This window comes from Lycorma delicatula, chromosome 2, assembly GCF_047948215.1.
Source record: "Lycorma delicatula isolate Av1 chromosome 2, ASM4794821v1, whole genome shotgun sequence".
Lineage (NCBI taxonomy): Eukaryota > Metazoa > Arthropoda > Insecta > Hemiptera > Fulgoridae > Lycorma > Lycorma delicatula.
Genome location: NC_134456.1, coordinates 206084182 through 206107688, shown reverse-complemented (window position 1 = coordinate 206107688; position 23507 = coordinate 206084182). Strand labels below are relative to the sequence as shown.

The 23507-nt window shown below is 32.2% G+C and overlaps 1 protein-coding gene across 1 annotated transcript in view; it reads right to left on the bottom strand.

The window, feature by feature from the left end:
- The window catches only part of LOC142320042 (cyclin N-terminal domain-containing protein 1-like), a 42783-nt gene that overhangs the window by 2600 nt on the left and 16676 nt on the right, over window positions 1-23507 (bottom strand). The window contains exons 4-5 of the mRNA XM_075357720.1: window positions 22207-22317; window positions 5810-6003 (exon numbers count right to left, since the gene is read on the bottom strand). Coding sequence (XP_075213835.1) covers window positions 5810-6003; window positions 22207-22317 — 305 coding nt within the window. The remainder of the gene's footprint in view (window positions 1-5809; window positions 6004-22206; window positions 22318-23507) is intronic.

Genomic DNA, 23507 nt, shown 5'->3' with positions numbered 1-23507 from the left:
GTGGAATCTGGTAATACTGGGCTATTACTGCTCGTTTGTAAAAAAAAAAAAAGTTTGACTATCTAAAAGGGGAAAGATATAAAACTATGGTCCACTTAGGGTATATAAACATTATTTTGTTAGTTTCTTTTTACACAATCTAATTCGTTGAATAAAATGTTATTTCATGATTCTTAATAAAATTAACATTCTGATTATTTTTTGACATGTGCATTAATGGTAAGAACAAAAATAAAACAATACGCGTCAGCTGTTTTGCAGATACTTTACTTTTTAATTTTACACTGCAGAATCGATTAGAATACATTATTTCACTGATATTACAGAAAAAAATCTTTTTTTAAGATTGGTGTTATGGGAGTTTGTCCAGGAAGATAAAATTATAAATTTCAAGGGTTTGGGTATTATGTTTGATTTAATATACTGTTAATATTAATTTTTTATGTAAAGAAAATATTGTTCATATACTAAGAAAAGATAATTAAACAGGATATCTAACAAAGAAACAAATTCAGATTATATTCTACTTGTGAAAATAAAGAAAACAAAGTTCATATAAACTTTTCTTTCAGAAACACTCATTTTCCAGTTATTGCTAATGAAAAATTGCCCTGATTTCTGCTTAAACAGTAAAATGAGGTTATTCAGAGATTAATTATGGGTCATAAATAAGCAAAGTTGTTGATTTTATATGGTTCTGAAAAATAAAAAAAAGTAACTGAAAACTATTTTTTCTAGTTTCTAAGAAAAGTCTTGTAAAGCCCAAAAAACCAGAATCGAACATCAAACTATAAATCTGTTTTAATTAACTGGTAAAATATACAAATAAAACTTTGTAATTAGGTTTTTGTGGAGAATTTAATTCCCGACAGCCTCTCTGCAGAACAGATAGTTAAGCTTAGATATTGTTACTAATACAGTTAGTCACAATTTTGTTAAATTCCTCCAATAGTAGATGATAAAATTTAGAGGTAAGTGTTGCAAGGTACATAGCATGATTTTTTTTGTGAGTAGAAGGAATGTCTGCAGCCGAGATCAACCATCAACTATGTGTAGTTTACGGAAATAATGTTGATAGGTGATGGTTCTGTGAGAGAATGGTGCAAGAAATTAAGGAAAGGGAGAACTAATGTACACAAAAAGGAAGTAAAAGTGCTACATTCCAATGTGAATTATGAACTTGTTAAAAAAATTGAATATGCCATTTGTAAATAAAAACCACTTCATAATTAATGAAAACTTTTCTCAAATTTCAATGTCCACTATACAGAATTGATGCAGACAGATTGGGTTTTTGCAAGTGCTGTACATGATGAGTACTGAAACAACTTAGATGCCCACAAAATGAAAAAAATTACAGCGACATCAACTATTCCTCAGCAATACCATAATAAACGAAGTAAACTTCTTTCCATATTGTTACTGGAGATGTAACATGGATTTGGTTCATCAAAATAGACAAAAAAACAGTGGATGCACACACTTGCCAAAAATTTCAAATAGACCAGTTTGAACAAAAAAGTTGTAGCTACCATGTTTTGGGATTATAAAGGAATTTTGTTTGCAAGATTTATGAAGTCTGGTAAGACAATAATCATGGATGTTTACCGTGAATTGTTGACAAAGCTTAGGAGAGCGATACAGAATAAACAAGGGAGTAAGCGAGAGATGCTAATAAGGGGGATCATTTTTTGCATGATAATACAGTGCTAAGGGTGTACAAAACAAGTTTAAATGATATATTTTTGACCATCCCCTTACAACCCTGATTTGGCATCATCTGTTCACAGAATTGAGAATTTGCTGGCCACTTCAAAAGCAATGAGATGACAAATGCACAGGTATGTTGTATTTATTATTTTATCTTTATTACTTGACTAGAGAATAATTTAAAAATACCCCTCACATAATATTATATTTACTTAATAATATTCTCTTTAAAAAATTTTATCATCTTAAAAATAATTTTATTTTTAACTAGTTCCCATAATTATTAGCTTTCAGAGGAGAAAAGCATAACAATGAGGCAATATTTCTGAAAATGATCAGTTAAAATTTAGTGTACATGCTAGATGGTTATAAAACTAAGTTAAAATGAGTAAATACAAGGATAAGTCAATTATTATCCACAATGTAGTTATAAATTTTATTGCAATACAAATAGGAAACTTATATGCACATCATTTTTCAACATAGTCCCCTTGCACTTCAACGCTCTTGGTCCATCGTTGCACAAGCTTCCTGATGCCCTCATAAAATAAGGTTTTCAGTTGAGCTGCGAGCCAAGAATGCACCGCTTCTTTCTCTGTTTCGTCCGAGGTAAATCGACGGCCCCTTAATGCCTCTTTGAGTGGACCAAACAAGTGGTAGTCAGAAGAAGCAACATCAGGACTATACGGAGGATGAGCCAGTACTTCAAAGTTCAGTTTCTGGAGCGTTTCAGCAGTATGTAGACGGGCATTGTCGTGCAACAACAACACCTTTCGACAGCAGTCCTCGGCGTTTGCTTCGAATCGCAGGCTTCAGCTTGGCAGTAAGCATCTCACTGTAACACGCACTGTTTATTGCCGTGCCCCTTTCCTCATAATGTTCCAGTACTGGGCCTTATGAGTCCCAGAAAACCGTAAGCATCAGTTTTCCTGCGTATGGTTGGGTCTTTAACTTCTTTTTGCAGAGCTAATTTGGATGTTTCCATTCCTTACTCTCCGGCTCGTAATGATGGATCCATGTTTCATCACCAGTGATGATTCTGTGTTAAGAAGATGTCCCGTTCGTTACCATAGCGATCCAAATGTTTTTGGCAGATGTCCAAGCGCGTTTGTTTATGCAACAGTGTGAGTTGTTTTAGGACCCTCTTGCACAGACTTTATGAAACCCAAGTCTGTTGTGGATGATTTCATAGGCAGAACGGTGACTAATTTGCAATCGATGTGCTACTTCATCAATAGTTACTTGTCTATCTAGGAAAACCATATCACGTGCACGCTCAATGTTTTCCTCATTTGTGGCGGTAAACGGTCGTCCGGCTCCTTCGTTGTGCGTAACACTTGTGCGACCATTTTTGAATCTTTCAATCCATTCGTAGACACTCCGTTGTGGCAACACACTATTCCCGTACTGTACCGAAAGTCTTCGATGATTTTCGGCCTCTGATCACTAAACGTTGCTCTTTGTTAGTGCAAATAGAAAGCGGAGCAGCCATGGTTAACGGCTGGGCAGCGATAATGGAACTAACCTAGAAGCATCAAATCTGCACAGACATAACAACAATTAAACCACACATGCGTCATCTACGCAACACGACAGTACTACCAACTTAACAAAAATATAACTAAATTGCGGATAATAATTGACTTACCCTCGTACATTTAAAAAATGTGAAAGGTTTGAAACCACCTTTGAAATAATTTGAAAATGAGTTAGAATTTATAAGTACTTCCTTAAACCATTCAGAATACCCACCATAATACAATTTCACTCATAATTTTAAGTATTTGACTCTTTAATAAATTATAAGGTGAGGAATGCATTTTTTCGGTAAAATGGGGTGTGGTTTTTTTTAAGTTTATGAAATGTAATATTTTAATAACAAAAAATTTTTTTAGTCCAGTGTTGGACAGTTTTTTTCTCAGAATTATTTCAGACAAAACCGATTGATGTGAAATTTGGACAGTAGTTAGGGAATAGCTCAAGGAACAAAAGTTCCGATGTGTGCTTTACCCTGGGGGACGATACCACCCCTTATCAGGGGTGGAAATTATCACATTCAAAATAACCACATAAATCGATGAAGGTATAAATTTCTAAGCAAAAAATTTTTTTTACAGTCAATACTTTTTGAGTTATTCATGATTGAAAATGTTGATTATCATCCAACCATTGAACAATTTTTCACAAATAATTCAAAAACCTTACGTTTTATCGAAAAAATGAAGCTTATAAAATAACTAAGAGATTGCTTAGTTATTACCGAAAACTGAAGTCAAACCTTCCAATATTAAATAACGGAAAATTTTTTAAGAAAATCTTATAGGGTATTTTTCAAAGTACTTGAAAACCCCTTTAAAATTAGCTTTGGTACAAGTCATTAGCATGAAAACTAACGAAGTTATGATGGAAATAAAATGGTTCTCCACTTTTTCGGAGAAAAAATCGGCAATGAAACAAATAAGTTTTCCGCAAGAATTGAAATTGAACGTAATCCTTTTACAGTTTACTTTATTTAAGTACTAACAATATCTTGTAGAAGTTTGACCAGTATGGAATGCCTAGATTTGAAAAAAGTATGATTCAAATTTCAAAAATGTTTTGAAATTTCTTAAAAAATTTTCTTTTTTTCACAATAATTCAAAAACTAAAGAAAATACATCAAAAATATTCAAATACAAACATTTATTTTTTTGTTTTACTGAAATTTTTTTTTTTTTATTTCTGTAGTATAAAAATTGATTTGAGATATCACCGTTAGAAGTTTGCATCTGAGTACAAGGATCTCCTTCCCCCCAAAGCCCTTTAAACTCAAAAATGAAGTTGAGTCCTTCGTTTTTGAAATTTTTTAAGCTATCCATTCGCTCAAAGAAGCAATTGAATAGCTTAAAAATTAAGAACGTTATTGTTGAAAAACCAATCGAATTTTTTCTGTGAAATTTTCAGAGCATGTAAATTTTTTGTATTTTTTTTCACAAAAGTTTTTGAGCATTTATGAATACATGTGAAACATGTATTCATATGTATCTACATATGTATATCCTCATATCCTCATACACTCATATCTGTGTGTGTATGTATGTGTGTGTATATATATATATATATATATATATATATATATATATAGATAAAAGTATAAGTAGGAGAAGAAAAGTAACAGAGCACACCATAGGTGAACACCTGCTTTTAGATAATAGAGCTTTGTGTGCATAGATGTACATAGATATACTGTACATGTATATATGGTGTAGTGTACATCTCCAAAACTGAAAAAATAAATACATGGTGGTAGTTTTTAATTTTAAGTAAACATGATTGTTAATTTTAATCACAAGGCTGGTTTGTTATAAATTACATTAACAACTGTAAAAAGTTTATAATTTATTATAAATGCACTATTAAAAAATTTTAAGCTGTTGAAAATTAAGTTTTTTTTTGTCATTAGGGTGGATTCTAAGGGTTGCAACGTTGTAATTCATCATAAATTATGTTTCAGAACATGGAACAATGTTTAACCTACACATTTAAATGATTTTTAAGCTAAAAAACACAAGTATAATTTTAACAATTTTTTCATAAGGGGTGGTTATTAAGGGTTGAAACGTTACAATAAATCATAAATTATATTATAAACAATAAAAGGATTTTAATTCATTATAAATGCACCATCAAACTATTGAAAACTAATTTTTTTTTTTTAATTTTATCATAAGTAGTGGTTTCTAAGGGTTGAAATGTAGTAAAACATCATGATTATATTCCATAACATAAAAGGATGTTTTTTCTACATATTTAAACATGATTTCAATGTATGAAACATTTAAATGTATGGTTTTTGAATTTTTTTAACAAGGAGTAGTTTTCACCTTTAAAAAACAAAAAGCATAGATCACGAACATGTAACTTTTGAAGCAGTGGGTAATTTGTAATTAAGCATACCAATGCTTAATTACAAATTTTCATGAAAATCGATGTTGTCCAAAATAATTCTGAGGTAATACTCTATTTTTACCGTCAAACACTGGACTATTTGATTCATGTTCAATGTACAGGTAGGAGTAAGCAAATCTAAATTAAATGTGAATGAAACTACAAAATATACCTTTCCTCATAAGTTTTTTCCCAACGTCCAGTTGAATAATAAAAAAGTTTATAGAATATTTCTTGGTGGAATAAATACGTCACATCAATTACTTTTAATGAAAACTTGTGTAACCATTTTTTATCTACATTACCAGGTAAATCAATCAATTCAATAAGTAGGTCTGTGTATGTTAGAACTTTTGGGAAACACAGCTGCAAACAGTAAAGTTACAATCAATTTAAAATAGAGAGGTAAAGTTTATAAATAATTACATACAGTATAAAAAAACCTTTTGCATCATTTCTATTGAGGATTGTGCTAATTCAAAGATACTGTTTGCTGATAGGTAAAGATCTTAAGTGTTTTTCATCTCATGTTACACTATGGTTATATCTAGAGACTGGATTATATGCAACATAAAAAGCTGGAAATATGCATGAAAAATACTTGAAACATTCATGTCAAATATGAAAAAGTGTGAAAATATGCAACTTTAAATTTAAAAAATATAGTAATTTTTAGTTTTTTTATTTCAAAATCAGCATACAGTTAGTAAGTAGTTGAATAACATATCGATAAATTCGATAATTAACAATTATTTAACATTTTGTTACTTTTGTAAACGTAAACAATCAGGTACTGTTCCAAATGTTCGGTAGTAAGATTGAAAAAACTCAAAATGATTTTATACGTGGAAAAGGATTGCTCCACATCCACTGAAGTAACTGGGCAGTATTTGAATTTGGCAGTTTTGTTAGCACTTATTGTTTCTGACAAAAGTTCACCCGTCCCATTAATAAAACTATCAATTTGTCAAAAAAGTTGAAAGCCTGGATTATTGTTCAAAATGTTTTCAAATTTTTCTTTAAGATTACACGGGAATACCTCTGACAATGTGGTGTTCATTTGAGTTACCACTGGTTCGAGAGTTAAAGGCACATTTAGCAGTTTTTCTTTATAGGCCTTATTGCGAGCAGGTGTCTTAAGAAACACTTTCTTTGTTGATGAAATCAGTTTTTTTTACATACCCAAACGTGGATCGAACTTCTTCAGCGAGTCGATGTACTCCATGAGCAAAGCACATCACATGAATCAAATTTGGATAAAATACTTGGAGAGCTGTGGCTGCCTTGATCATATAGGGAGCAGCATCTGAGAAAAATTTAAAACAGTCTTTCATCTGCAGAAGATTCAGGAAATATTTTTTTTAATACCCTCATTCACGAATCTGGCGATCGTAGAATGATTTGTCTTTTCAAGGTGTTTACAGGCCACCTAACAGGAAGAACGGGGCTCTAGTTTTAATGCACCGACAATTAAATTTGCAATGTAACGGCCACAAGTGACGGTAGTTTCGTCAGCTAAAATGGAAATAATGCTATTCTTGAGTTCATTGCGTATTTCTTCCAGAACATGCAGGTAAATTGTTAGTACGTAATTTTTACCCAATGTTGATTCATCTGGTATATTTTGATTCAAGCAATATTTTCGCAAAAAATCTTTGAAGATATAATTTGTAAGTTTGTGAAGGGGAATATTACTTGTAAGCAAGCAATGAATGCTTCATATAAATCCATGCTAAAGTGTTTTTTTTGTTTACATTTGGAAATTACTGCTACTTGCTGCTGTTACAAGTTATTGTTGTGGGCCTTTCTTTTGCAAACCTGCGATATGAAGTCTTGTCTTGACATGTTGGTCTATTTGAAACTTTTTTGTGCACGAAATATTTTTCTCGCAAACTCGACAATATAAAACATTTCCGTCGTATGTAAAAATATCCCAGGATAGTCAGCTATTCACGAAGAGACGCTTATTAGACTTTACACAAAAAAATAAAAAACTAAACTGATGCAATGAACGCGTAATTAACTGCCTAGTGGGAGAACTGTTGCAGTAGGTATGCTCGACGTAACCCACCGGGTTGGTCTAGTGGTGAACGCGTCTTCCCAAATCAGCTGATTTGGAAGCCGAGAATTCCAGCGTTCAAGTTCCAGTAAAGCCAGTTATTTTTACACGGATTTGAATACTAGATCGTGGATACCGGTGTTCTTTGGTGGTTGGGTTTCAATTAACCACACATCTCAGGAATGGTCGAACTGAGAATGTACAAGACTACACTTCATTTACACTCATACATATCATCCTCTGAAGAATTATCTAAACGGTAGTTACCGGAGGCTAAACAGGAAAAAGAAAGAAAGGTATGCTCGACGCAAAACGGTATCGTCCGTCCTTGTCTCGCGTGAGTTTGTGTTTTATTTGGCCTCATAATAATATTATCCTACCAAAACAATAGATGCGCGGCTTCTAAGTGCGCTGTTAGAACCGTGCGGCTAATAGGTTTGGACGGCTACAACGTAAGTCTTCATTTTGAAAAATATTGAATATAGCGAAAATATGCATCATCACTAGATTTTAAGGAAAATATGCAACAACCGGTGAGAATGGGCTTAATATGCAAATGCATATAATCCAGTCTCTAGTTATCTTTCTTTCTGGTTAAAAATTTAATTTAACCATAACAAAAAAAAAGGCTATGGTAACCATAAGCAACAAATACAATCAGAGATAATTAATTCTGCAAGATAAACAATATTTTTAAAACTGGAAAATTCCCCGATTACCAATATACTGGTTCATGTGTCCCTCCCCCGACTCAACTGTCACCAAATGTTTCACTGAACCATTTCTTTATACAGCAATCAGTCATCCAACATAAAAATTGAATTTAGATCACTATTTATATCAGTTAATTCTTCTAGTATTATTGCTTGGAGAATGTTAAACATCAGATGGGTGGACAAAGTGACAAATGAAGAGATGTTGCAGAAAATTGATGAAAAAGGAAGAATTTGGAAAATTATAGTTAAAAGAAATGACTTTCATATAGATAGGCCACATATTAAAGCATCCTGGAATAGTTACTTTGATATTGGAGGAACAGGTAGATGGGAAAAATTGTGCAGGCAGGCAACATTTGGAATATGTAAAACAAATTGTTAGGGATGTTCGGGGTATGCTGAAATGAAATGACTAGCACTAGATAGAGAATCTTGGGAGAGCTGCATCAAACCAGTCAAATGACTTCAGATAAAAAAGATGTTTTTTATTTATTTCTAAAAGAATAAATTCTAATGAATGTTGTCAATTTTTACTCATTTGTCCATGTTTTATAAAAGCAGATTCATCAGAAAGTATTTATTATTATTAATCTTTTATAAAATGTTTTGGTCTTCCATAAACTGCCTCAGGGTCCACCTCTAATAGACATCTCCTAATCAAAGCTTCTGTACAAATTTTGTCATTTACAGGTTTTTTCCTCTTGTAATATCCTGTGAAGTAATGATTTTGAAATTTCTTTCTATGAAGCCAACTGCTGAAAAGATATCTTAGGATATATGACATCTTTTTTATCATTTATGACATTTTGTTTTTATCCACAATTTTATACAAGTTTTTAGTCCAGCACAACATTTTCTTTCTTCTGTCATCTCAAAGAAGTGTTCAGATGAAGTCTATCACCAAGAGTTTCATGAAATAACTCTGCAGTTTGGTAAAATTTTCCCCACTACCAAACTATAAAGTGACAATTTCGACATACTTCTGAATAGGGTAAGTGTATCATTATTTTAATGCAAAAAACGGATTAACATTAATGAAAATTGTTTATTTTAATCAATGTGCTTTTTTTCATTTATCAAGGTTAATAATTAATATTATTACATTAATACAGCAACATTAATACATTTGTCTCATCTCTGAAATCAGCTTATTTATGCTTGCTGCAAAGAAATCTTACATGTTGGAGGTAATTTAGCACGTTTTCTATTAAATATCATTTTCATTAAACTTTTTACCACACAGTGTCTGCTTGAATTGACAAACAAGTGGAAATCCAATAGGCCAAGTTAGAACTGTATGGGGTGAGGTAGTACTTACCAATCCAATTTTTTGATGATTTTTCAAGTTACCTGAGCTAATGTGGCTAGACATTATCATGAAACATAACGAAGCCTTTGTTCTGAGATCCAGGGTGTTTTTTTCAACACTACTATCTTCAATTTGATGAAGAATCAATTTGATGATAAGCATGTCATAATAGTATGAGCTGTATATTGTTCACTGATCTAGAAAATCAACAAAACCAGGCCTTTTGCATCCCAGAAGATTATCATCTTGATTTTTTCTGCTGATGGTTGGGTTCAGAATTTTTTCTTGATTGGTAAACTCGTGTGCTTCCACTCCTTGCTCTGTTTTTTTGATTCTGGTCCATAATGGTGAATCTATGCCTCAACACAGATTAGAACTCTTTGCAAAAAAACATCCCTTTCCTCCTGATACTGTTGTTTCAGTTCTGTGCACATACAGTCTCCTTATGGTGATCTGTCTAGTATCTTGGAATCCATCTTGCACTTGTTTTACAGTGCTTGAGCTTGTGTGATAATGTAACTTTAATACTTACTGGTAATTTTTAATCTATAATCTCAACTGTAATTCGTTAATCTTCTTGGAAGAATCTATGCGAGTTTCAAGCACTGGTGTTAAAACTTCAATTGGATGTTCTCAGGGCTCATCAGTCACTGAAGTTCAACCATCTTAAAATTTTTTAACCAACCTGTAAAAATGTCAGCGGTTCATACAACTTTATACGTATTGTTTGGTGAACCAGAGTAAATGTTAACCAGTTTTCCTCTTGGGAAAATAAAAAATGGATCACTGCACACTATTCAACTAATTTGTTTACTTCAAGAGGACTTGCTGTCGTAAAATATGATTTTGAAGTTATAACAAAACAATTTTACTCAAACAGCTGATCAAAAGTCATTACAGGGTTACCAACTTAATGTTCTGAAAGCATCATAACCCTTTTACCAACTGTTTGCTTCTACAAATATTTGTGTATTTAATTATTATTGAATGACCCTCATATGACACAGAGTATTCAACTTAAAAGAGGCCCAATCATTTAGTTCGGTCTATAAATAATAGTTTATTGACAAGCATTTACATAATAATTTACAGAAGGTGTTGAAAATGATGTCCATTAACAAGTTGGACCATGTTTCTAACTACTCTTGTTAGCTGTACCCTGTCTATTTCCTGGATAACATTGGTAATGTCTTCAATTCTTGCAGGGTGTGTGGATTGTTCTGATAAACAATTTCCTCTAAATAACCCCACAGGAAGAAGTCTGGACTAGTTAGTTCAGGGGATCTTGGTGGCCATAATAGTCCTTTAAAAATGATTTTTATAAAAAACATTTCACCTGTTGCAATCAGCTGTCACTCATCCTCTAGCAGTAAGGCTGTGAATTGTTTGATAATTTCTTGGTACATGGCAGCATCTACAGTTTTTTTTTAAAAAAACAAGGGACCTATTATTCATCGCCTTGAAACCGCACACCATAATTCCTATTTTTTATGAGTGCAGACGAGATGCAAAGAAAATGTGCAGGTTTTCAGTACCCCATGTCTGGTAATTCTGACTATTAACTGACCCACCAAGGTGAAATCATGCTTCATCTGTAAAAAATGCTTGATCTAAAATGCCAATGTTTCCTCTAATAAAGTTCTTGAACCATTGACAGTAGTGAACCCTTTTAGCATAATCAGCATTAATTAGCTCGTGGAAAACTTGCATTCGATATGAATAACATTTCGACATGAATAACAGGTCTGTGTTGGGCACATTTCTGTTTAATACCAAACGTGTTTCAAAAAATGTTTCAACTAACTTCTGAATAACACTTTTCACTGGTGTATCCTTTTCAAATTTCTCCTAAACTTTCACAGACACACAACATGAGACTTCATTTCTAAATAAGTTTCCTTCACGAATAGATGTTCTTTAATAGTTAACTTCATTTTAGCAAATAACAACTCACAATTATGCAACATTGTTCAAAAGCCAGTGCTCAACACAGACTAGCAGTACTCAAATATGCAGGAAAAAACAGTCCTCCCCACTCCAGCTTCAGTCATACCAACATCTTCCATGTTATTTTACCCATCTCACTACAATTTAGTATAAACTACTGAGTGATGGGGCCTCTTTTTAAGTTGAATATTCTGTGTATATATATATATAAATATATATTAATTTTGCTGTTGTAAAATATTTCTCTGCCAAATTACTATTTAAAGATGAGAATAAAAAATTATAGTTTTAACAAACTCACAACTGTACACAAGTTTTCCTAAAATAACAAATTAATTTTCACTACGAAAATAAAAAAACAAAAAAAAGCGTTTCTGAGTGTCAAATAAAGTAATTACAGAATGGAGGGGATAAATCCTTGATGAATGGATTAAATTGACTGGAAAACAACCTTATTGGAAATTTATGATAACATAATCTCCAATGATAATTCAAGTTACCATTTTCTGTCTAATGCTATAACTTACTAATAATTCAGAATTTTTTTTAGGAGCTTTAATAATTATTCTTAACAAAGAAATTTCAGTTCCCTAATTTACATTTGTCTATATTTTTATATCGATTTTTTTTACTTCTAAGGATAACAATGGCTTCCTTTTAACAATACAACATGTGTCCCAGTCATAATTATAATTATTCTGCTGTACTGAAATTTCAAATCTATGAGCATCAACTTTTATTTGGAATTAATGACTTGTGCAAATATGTATACACAGAACTGGCAAAACAGAATTAACAAAACATCCAACTTACATGGTACATGTAATAATTTCAAGGAGCAGCAAAAATATTACTTTAGGAACCAAGCACCTACTTTTGGCTGTTTTTTTTTATTTGTAAAGGAAAAGCAATTTTTGGTGGAATATATATTTTGTTGGTTAACACTAAATCATAAATCAGTAATGTGCATCTAAGTAAAATTCCCAATCACTTGTTGAAAGGATTCAGGGCAGAAAAGGCAGCTACTGCCTGGAGGAGCCTTCATCTTTCTTCTGAGTAGAGTTTTTGTCTTGCATTGCAGTTCCTCCTAAGACTGTTCTTTCTCATAATCCATCCCTTTCATATTTAAAATCCCTTCTTCTCCATTTTCAGTTCTGTGGGTATTCAGATACTGAAAGATCAATGTATCTTTTGCATGATCTAGTGGGAGCTGGCTAAGAGACGACCCAGGGATTCCTGTTCAGCAACTCTCAAAAAGCAAAATGACATAAGTTCATACTGAGTAAAGCAAGGCATTCTAATTTCATCTAAAATGTTAATACATATTTGCTTATGGTTACCATAATTTTTCCTATCTGTAATTACCAACAAAATTACCTCTCATTTATATCCAATTATTATAGTTTGAATTTACAGTGATGCAAGTAAATTATCTTTATTTGCAAATAATTAGGAAAAACAGCTTTAGATATTTATTTTATATTTAACATATTGAATCTTATTTTATCTATTTTATTTTACTCTTTTACTTCTTTCTAAAATTTACCTTACAACTGATAAAATGATTAAATTTTCCTTAAAAATCAGAACCTCTATAGATGATAACCTTCAAAACAGATGCTTTTCATATGCAGTTTAAGGTGTTGCTTAAAATGGATTTTACTGTTAACCATAAACTTAACAGAGTGATTTGTAATGTAATCTAAATTAACACTCTATCCTATATTTAATACTATATTATATATATATATATATATATATATATATATATATATATATATATATAAAATTTAGGTAACTCAAAATTGCACAGCATCATTTGGGATATTAATGTAAGAAAAAACATGTTTTATAACTTTAGCCAACAAACCTTTTTGAGTTACGACTAGTGAAATATTTCAACCTGATATTTGTTCCTATGACAAAATAAACTCATAATAAAATTCTTGGGACCAAAATTTAGGGGCAAATATGAAGGATTTAAGTGGTTTTATCTGTACATTTGAATAAATAGGTTATGTGACTGCATCTCTAGTAATTTCCAAGAAAGCTATTAAAAAAAAAAATTGGAATAAAATCACTTTTTTAGGTTTAGAATGAATTAAATTTATTAAATCTTTATATATAGAAATGTTAAGTTCGTTTGTGTACCCTTCAAAAACTCAAAATGTTCTGCACCGATTGAGCTCAAATTTTAGCACGAAAGATAACCGCATCATAACAACAAGTACGCAATCGAGGTACTTTTGTGTGATCGTGTCGTGATTGAGCTGCGCCTTTCACCAAGACCAAGCTCTGAATTTATTAGAAAACGACCAACAGTGGGATATATGTATTAATCACGCGTACAACACTGCACATCCAAACCAAATTTGCGCATTATTCGCAATTATATTGACCGCTTGCTTCCCTTCATCTCCCACAGAGTTATGAGAAAGATATCGATCGCATATGGCTGAGGATAACAGAGTACGCCTAGAAAATACCAATATGACCATGGAATTTACAGAAGGCATTTACAACGAAGCATTGATAAATATTGAAGACAAGTGCTTAGCTATTGCAAATAAAGTTCTTAGTCAATTGGGAATGCCAGCAACCACCCAAGCTGCGATTGCTTCATTTGATGTGGATTTACGCCGTGAACAGAGTTACAACATTGGTGATCTTCAGTCATATGTCCAATCAAACATTCCCAAATTAACGCGTGAACAGAAAGGCATTTATGATCGCATAATGCAAATTATAAATGACGGAGTTGGGGGGGACCTTCTTCTTGGATGCGCCAGGAGGAACTGGGAAAAAATTCCTCATTAGATTGATTCTAGCAACGGTTGATAAAAAAATGACAATTATCCAGTTGCAGAATATTAATCAGCCAAAACTCTGCAACGGCACGCGACTTGCAGTTAAGAAATTGATGAATAACGTAGTGGAAGCAATAATTTTAACGGGGCCTTTCAAAGGTGAAGATGTCCTCATTCCTCGAATACCCATAATCCTGACCGATACACCATTTTAATTTAAAAGATTGCAATTCCCAATTCAATTGGCATTTGCAATCACAATCGATAAAGCTCAAGGTCAATCTTTAGAATTGTGTGGTTTAGATTTAGATGCGGATTGCTTCTCACATGGGCAACTGTATGTTGCGTGTTCCCAAGTAGGCAAACCAGATAGCCTGTATATCTACGTAGACAGTGGAAAAACAAAAAATATTGTATATCCACAAGTATTGCAAAATTAAACTTCTATGAAACATATGCTTTGTTTTGTTTCTCATTTCTCATCCATGCAACCACAATGTGCCACAGCGAAGCGTGGCGGGTAGAGCTAGTTGTCAATAAATAAATAAAAATTAACATAATTTTTAGTGAATTTAGTTTGATTTAAATTCAAAACAAAACAGACTAGTATGTGGTAGCAAAATGTTTCAATTTGAAACAGAACACAAATCTTCTTCATAATGCTTAAATAAGTTTTAAAACAAGTTTAATTATTTTAATATTTTTTATATGAGTTGGTACACAGCTGATCATCAATAAGGATTGTGTATTGTTTATAAATAATTTTATAAGAGCATTTGTGTTGATTAAATTAATAATTAAAAAAATAATTTAATCTGCTGTAATACATAATGAAAGACGACATAAATTTATATACACTTGGATAATTAACATACTATTAATTTATGAAAGATAGTTTAATAATGGGATGGCCGTGACTAAATTATACTGTGACAAATACAATGCAATCCAGGTTGCAAATCATAGAATGTTTGAAGGGTGTGCAGAGATGTCAAAGAAAAAACTACATTGAAACCAAAGCTAGTAAATGTTATTCAATAACAGTTTGTAAGAAAGGCAATTACTGTGAAGAAATACTCAATGCTATATATAATTAGGTATCTCCTATTACAAACATCAGGAAGTTATAATGTAGTTTAAATATTTTACAACCGAGCATGCAGTGAAGGTTTCAGGAGTAAAAGGAATGCACACATTGCATACGATGCATGTACGGTATCAAGGTTATTAGCATAGGTTAGATGTTAATTGTTATTGTAAATAAGAACTAAGAATTATAAAAATGTAATTAAGAATTTATTTCATTTACTTTTGTCATAGGTAACACAGTGCTTTTATGTTTTATATATTATAATATATAATATATTATTTTATAAATTTTTTTATTCATTTTTGTTTTGTCTTCAGTTATTTGACTGGTTTGATGCAGCTCTCGATCCCCTATCTAGTGCTAGTCATTTCATTTCAGTACACCCCCTACATCCTACATCCCTAAAAATTTGTTTTACATATTCCAAACGTTGCTTACCTGCATAATTTTTCCCTTCTACCTGTCCCTCCAATATTAAAACAACTATTCCAGGATGCCTTAATGTGTGGCCTATACGTCTGTCTCTTCTTTTAACTATATTTTTCCAAATGCTTCTTTCTTCATCAATTTGCCTCAATACCTCTTCATTTGTCACTTTATCCACCAATCTGATTTTTAACATTCTCCTATAGCACCACATTTCAAAAGCTTTTAATCTTTTCTTCTCAGATACTCCTATCTTCCAAGTTTCACTTCCATATAAAGCTACGCTCCAAACATATACTTTCAAAAATGTTTTCCTGAAGTTTAAATTAATTTTTGATGTAAACAAATTATATTTTTGACTGAAGGCTCATTTTGCCTGTGCTATTCGGCATTTTACATCGCTCCTGCTTCATCCATCTTTAGTAATTCTACTTCCCAAATAACAAAATTCTTCTACCTCCATAATCTTTTCTCCTGCTATTTTCACATTCAGTGGCCCATCTTTGTTATTTCTATTACATTTCATTACTTTCGTTTTGTTCTTGTTTATTTTCATGGGGTAGTTCTTGCGTAGGACTTCATCCATTAGGACTTCATTCATTGTTTGTTCTAAATCTTTTTTACTCTCAGCTAGAATTATTATATCATCATCAAATCATAGCATCTTTATCTTTTCACCTTGTACTATTAGTCTGGATCTAAATTGTTCTTTAACATCATTAACTGCTAGTTCTATGTAAAGATTAAAAAGTACCGGGATGCAGAGCATTCTTGTCAGACTCCCATTTTTATTATGGCTTCTTTCTTATGTTCTTCAATTATTATTGTTGCAGTTTGGTTCCTGTTAATGTTAGCCATTTTTCTATCTCTGTATTTGAGCCCTAATTTTTTTAAAATGCTGATCATTTTGTTCCAGTCTACGTTTTCAAATGCCTTTTCTAGGTCTATAAATGCCAAGTGTGTTGGTTTGTTTTTCTTTAATCTTCCTTTTACTATTAATCTGAGCAATAAAATTGCTTCCCTTGTCCCTATATTTTTCCTGAAATCAAATTGGTCTTCTCCTAAGTTTGCAGTTTGCTGTTTGTTAGTTTGCACTTCCTGTTTATAGTATTTCTTAATTGTTGATAGTTCCTTTTACTTCTTCATCACTTACACTCTTAAATTTTCTACGTTCTCCATCAGCTGCTAAAGGATAAATGTATCCTTTGACACCCAAGGTTTTCTACCAGTTCTCATTGTTCTGCCTAGGTTCACTTCTGCTGATTTAAGAATTTCCTTTTTAACATTCTCCCATTCTTCTTCTACATTTTCTACCTTATCTTTTTTAGTAAGACTTCTTGTGATGTCCTCCTCAAAAATCTTCTTTACCTCCTCTACTTCAAGCTTCTCTAAATTCCACCAATTCATCTGACACCAGTTCTTCAGGGTTTTAAACCCGAATCTACATTTCATTATCACTAAATTATGGTTGCTATCAATATCTGCTCCAGGGCTTGCAGTCAACGAGTTGATTTCTATATCTTTGCTTAACCATGATATAATCTATCTGATACCTTGCAGTATCACCTGGCTTTTTCCATGTGTATATTCTTCTATTATAATTTTTAAACTGGGTGTTTACAATTACTAAATTATACTTTGTGCAAAACTCTATAAGTCGGTCCCCTCTTTCACTCCTTTTGCCCAGCCCATATTCACCCACAATATTTCCTTCTTTGCTTTTTCCAATGCTTGCATTCCTATCTCCAACTATTATTAAATTTTCATCCCCTTTTATGTTTTTAATTGCTTTGTTAATTTCTTCATATATGCACTCTACCTCATCATTGTCATGGGCATGTGTAGGGATGTAGACCTTAACAATCATTGTAGGCTTAGGTTTTGATTTAACCCTTATTACAATGGTTCTGTCGCTATGCATTTTGAAATACTCTACTCTCTTCCCTATCTTCTTGTTCATTATGAAACCTACTCCTGCCTGCCCTTTATTTGAAACTGTGTTAATTTTTCTAAAATCACTGACCAAAGGTTGTTTTCCTCTTCTCAACGAAACTCGCTAATTCCTACTACATTTCCATTTAATCTTCCCATTTCCTTCTTTAAATTTTCTAACCTACCAACCTTTTTTAGATTTCTAACATTCCACGCTCTGACTCTTAGAATGTTATTTTTTAATTTTCTGGTGACCTCTTCCTTAGTAGTCCCTCCCAGAGATTTGAACGGGGAACTAGTTTACCTCCGGAATATTTTACCAAGGAAGGTGCCTCCATCTTTGTTATTTGAAAATGCAGAGTTACATTTTCTTGGTTAAAAAGCAGCTGTAGTTTTTCATTGCTTTCAGCTTCACAGTACTCAGAAGATTGAGTGATGTTGATATGGCCGTTTAAGTCCTACTGACCTACGCCCTTAATAACTACTGAAAGAGCTGCTGCCCTCTTTCAGGAATCATTCCTTAGTCTGGCTCTCAACAGAAACCTCTTTGACATGGTTGACCTTTGGTCCAGCTACTTTGTATCACTGAGTACTCAAGCCCCCTCACCATTGGCAAGGTCTCATGATTCATCGAGGGAGTTTATTCATTTAATGAAATTAAAATAATGTGATAGTAACGCCCATACAACTTTTTTCTCGGGAGTACCTAATTTCTCTTCACCCTTTAAAAAAAGCTGTAACAACAAATTGTGTCAAAACTAAATATATTAGAACATTTAATAATATTAATAATTTTTAAGAACAATTAACAATTAAGTTGATATAAAAATTTTTTTGTAAGAAAATACAAGTATAATGTAGTTACGAAATTATGTAAAAAAGATAAAAGGAGAAATAATAATACCTCCGATCATACAACAAAATTCTGTCAATGATTAGTCAAAAAATATCCACATAATCCCACTTTCTTTAGTCAAAATGTATTTACTAACAAATAGTGCCTCACAAGAAATGGAATCACTGATTTTGTAACATCCACTGTTGAGCAGAAGGACAGCCCATATAAGGCTGTTGGAATACTTTTCCAAAATTCTTTTTCATGTTATATAATGTGGTCTTCTTGGTGACAATCTCATCAATCCTCTTTTTTTTATTACAATGACTTTCAATATTTACATTCTTTGGAAACAAATTTGACTGAACTACTGGAAGATAATCAAGGTGCGGTCGTCTGACTGGTGGTATAGTTTATGCTTGTTGCACCAGCTCACTTCTCTTGAAAGATAAGAGATTATTTTAATAATGCAAATGGTAGCTGATGAACCTGTCACAACAGATTAGAAAAATGCCCACCAATTTTTCTTGATTTTATGTAATCAGGCTACTTCTTTTGGGGTTAGTTATACTACACCTATCAGCACATGAGAACTAAAAGATCGTATCACAGAGGCTGCTGCAACTATTGAAAATAGTCCTAACACTATAACATACTTAAGAAGCATGAATTCATAATGCTGAATCCTGCATTCAATAAAGTGGCAATTACATTAAACAAATACTTTGAATTTATATTACCACTTTTTAATCGTAAATAAGAATTCTGGTAAATCATTTCATTTAAAAATTAATATTTTATTTTTCATTTTTTAAATTTAGTTTTTTATTCTGTTGCATATAATTTGAGACATAATAGAAGAATATATACTGGGAAAAACCCAGGCGATACTGCAAGGTATCAGATAGATTATATCATGGTTAAGCAAAGATTTAGAAATCAACTCGTTGACTGCAAAACTTACCCTGGAGCAGACATTGATAGCGACCATAATTTGGTGATAATGAAATGTAGATTGGGGTTTAAAAACCTGAAGAAAAGGTGTCAGATGAATTGGTGGAATTTAGAGAAGCTTGAGGAAGAGGAGGTAAAGAAGATTTTTGAGGAGGACATCGCAAGAAGTCTGAGTAAAAAAGATAAGGTAGAAAATTTAGAAGAAGAATGGGAGAATGTTAAAAAGGAAATTCTTAAATCAGCAGAAGCAAACTTAGGCGGAATAAAGAGAACTGGCAGAAAACCTTGGGTTTCAGACGATATATTGCAGCTGATGGATGAACGTAGAAAATATAAGAATGCTAGTGATGAAGAAAGTAAAAGGAACTATCGGCAATTAAGAAATGGCTATAAACAGGAAGTGCAAACTGGCGAAAGAAGAGTGGATTAAAGAAAAGTGTTCAGAAGTGGAAAGAGAAATGAACATTGGTAAAATAGACGGAGCATATAGGAAAGTTAAGGAAGATTTTGTGGTACATAAATTAAAATCTAATAATGTGTTAAACAAAGATGGTACACCAATATATAATACGAAAGGTAAAGTCGATAGATGGGTGGAATATATTGAAGAGTTATACGGAGGAAATGAATTAGAAAATGGTGTTATAGAGGAAGAAGAGGAAGATGAGGAGGATGAAATGGGAGAAACAATACTGAGATCTAAATTTAAGAGAGCATTAAAAGATTTAAATGGCAGAAAGGCTCCTGGAATAGCGGAATACCTGTAGAATTACTGCGCAGTGCAGGTGAGGAAGCGATTGATAGATTATACAAACTGGTGTGTAATATTTATGAAAAAGGGGAATTTCCATCAGACTTCAAAAAAAGTGTTATAGTAATAATACCAAAGAAAGCAGGGGCAGATAAATGTGAAGAATACAGAACAATTAGTTTAACTAGTCATGGATCAAAAATCTTAACTAGAATTCTATACAGAAGAATTGAGAGGAGAGTGGAAGAAGTGTTAGGAGAAGACCAATTTGGTTTCAGGAAAAGTATAGGGACAAGGGAAGCAATTTTAGGCCTCAGATTAATAGTAGAAGGAAGATTAAAGAAAAACAAACCAACATACTTGGCGTTTATAGACCTAGAAAAGGCATTCGATAACGTAGACTGGAATAAAATGTTCAGCATTTTAAAAAAATTAGGGTTCAAATACAGAGATAGAAGAACATTTTCTAACATGTACAGGAACCAAACAGCAACAGTAACAATTGAAGAACATAAGAAAGAAGCCGTAATAAGAAAGGGAGTCCGACAAGGATGTTCCCTATCTCCGTTACTTTTCAGTCTTTACATGGAACTAGCAGTTAATGATGTTAAAGTACAATTTAGATTCGGAGTAACAGTACAAGGTGAAAAGATAAAGATGCTACGATTAGCTGATGGTATAGTAATTCTAGCCGAGAGTAAAAAGGATTTAGAAGAAACAATGAATGGCATAGATGAAGTCCTACGCAAGAACTATCGCATGAAAATAAACAAGAACAAAACAAAAGTAATGAAATGTAGTAGAAATAACAAAGATGGATCACTGAATGTGAAAATAGGAGGAGAAAAGATTATGGAGGTAGAAGAATTTTGTTATTTGGGAAGTAGAATTACTAAAGATGGACGAAGCAGGAGCGATATAAAATGCCAAATAGCACAAGCTAAACGAGCCTTCAGTAAGAAATATAATTTGTTTACATCAAAAATTAATTTAAATGTCAGGAAAAGATTTTTGAAAGTGTATGTTTGGAGTGTCGCTTTATATGGAAGTGAAACTTGGATGATCGGAGTATCTGAGAAGAAAAGATTAGACGCTTTTGAAATGTGGTGCTATAGGAGAATGTTAAAAATCAGCAGGGTGGATAAAGTGACAAATGAAGAGGTATTGCGGCAAATAGATGAAGAAAGAAGCATTTGGAAAAATATAGTTAAAAGGAGAGACAGACTTATAGGCCACATACTAAGGCATCCTGGAATAGTCGCTTTAATATTGGAAGGACAGGTAGAAGGGAAAAATTGTGTAGGCAGGCCACGTTTGGAATATGTAAAACAAATTGTTAGGGATGTAGGATGTAGAGGGTATACTGAAATGAAACGACTAGCACTAGATAGGGAATCTTGGAGAGCTGCATCAAACCAGTCAAATGACTGAAGACAAAAAAAAAATAATTTGAGATCGTTAAATTTATTAATATGCCCTTGATTTGGTTTCCAAGAATTTCAGCTTCATATTGTCCTAGGAGCAGAAACCTGGGTGAAATATTTCAGAAGTCAATACTTGATAAGTTGTTTTCAGTTACATATTGATAGGAATTTTTTCACTTATATTAATGTCTCAAAATATTGCCATAGTATTCCCAAAGTATTGCCATGCTATTTTGAATCACTATGTTTAAATATTACTGTTTAGATCATTTACTGTTTTTTTTTTTTTTTTATGTTTATAAAGTCCTGTCATTTTTACCTTATAATCCAGCATTCTATATACTCTCATTTCTGAAGCTAATATAGTTTTTACTGAAAATATTGAACCAATTTTGTGTAGAAATTCTTGTATTTTTTTTAAAGGCACCATCTGCAATACAAATATAGTCATGGAACATATTCAAGGATTATAATTTGTAAGTTATTATTTTATTTCCATCTAATACAAAATTTAAATTTATTTCTATACACTTCAAAGAATAAATGTTTTACACAATTGCTCAGATTTTTATGATACAAGAGCTTGGATACAGTATCTTGGAGTATACAAGATACAAGGCATCTTGGATCTTCATCCAATATACCAATAAGAAAATTAGTACTTCATTTTGGTACATTTAATATTATTTCAGCTAGTTCAAACATCATCCTAGAACAGGTAAAATTTAATCCCAATACTGTTTAACTCTTGCCTGTTATTTGAAACAGTATTTCCGCTAATAATTTGTATAAGAGGGATACTCTTCAATGGTATCTTCTCTTGCAAAGATTTATACCCTATGTGGGGCTCAAGTTAATAGTCTGTTGACACTGTTTTGTGTAGTCTATCACAGATCCATTAATCTGTGAGTTTGTAATATTTTAAAATGAATAAAAAGTATTTCTGCCGACAATGAATTTTGAGTAGCAGTACAATATTTTGTTTTCATAACTTGACACTAGTTGAAAATTCGTAGCACAAGGAACAGCAACTAATATACAAATTAATGTACAAATGTGATGTGTTCTGGAAACTATGTCATACTAACCAAGATTACTGAGGGGTTGGCGGCCAAAGGGCATATTGTTACATGATAACACCAGCTATGGCATATAATTTGGAAGGGAATCTATTTAATTAATTTCTAGGATAGTTAAATAAGTTTTTTCTTTATCTTCTAGGATGAATTTTGCTAAACTATTAAAATTAAGCGGGCTAAGGTGAGCAGTTTTAATAAAAAGAATCTTAAATCATAATATTTTATATGTTAATTACATTTGTTTCTTTTACTTTTAAGAACATTAAGTTGTTTTCATTCATTTCAACACAATCATATAAGAAAAATATTTCACAGCAATTGATATAGTAGGTGAACTCTGTAAGTTAGATAATCTACTACAAGATTCCTAGAGAAACAAAGCTAATACGAGTGCATTTATCTCAGATACCAAATCTTAGTTTAAGGATCTATATAGTTGAAAATGAAATACATAGATCCAAATATTCATTGCATATGTAGAACTGAAACTACATTAAGGTGCCAAATATTGAAAGATGGATACCATGCCAGAACTAACCTG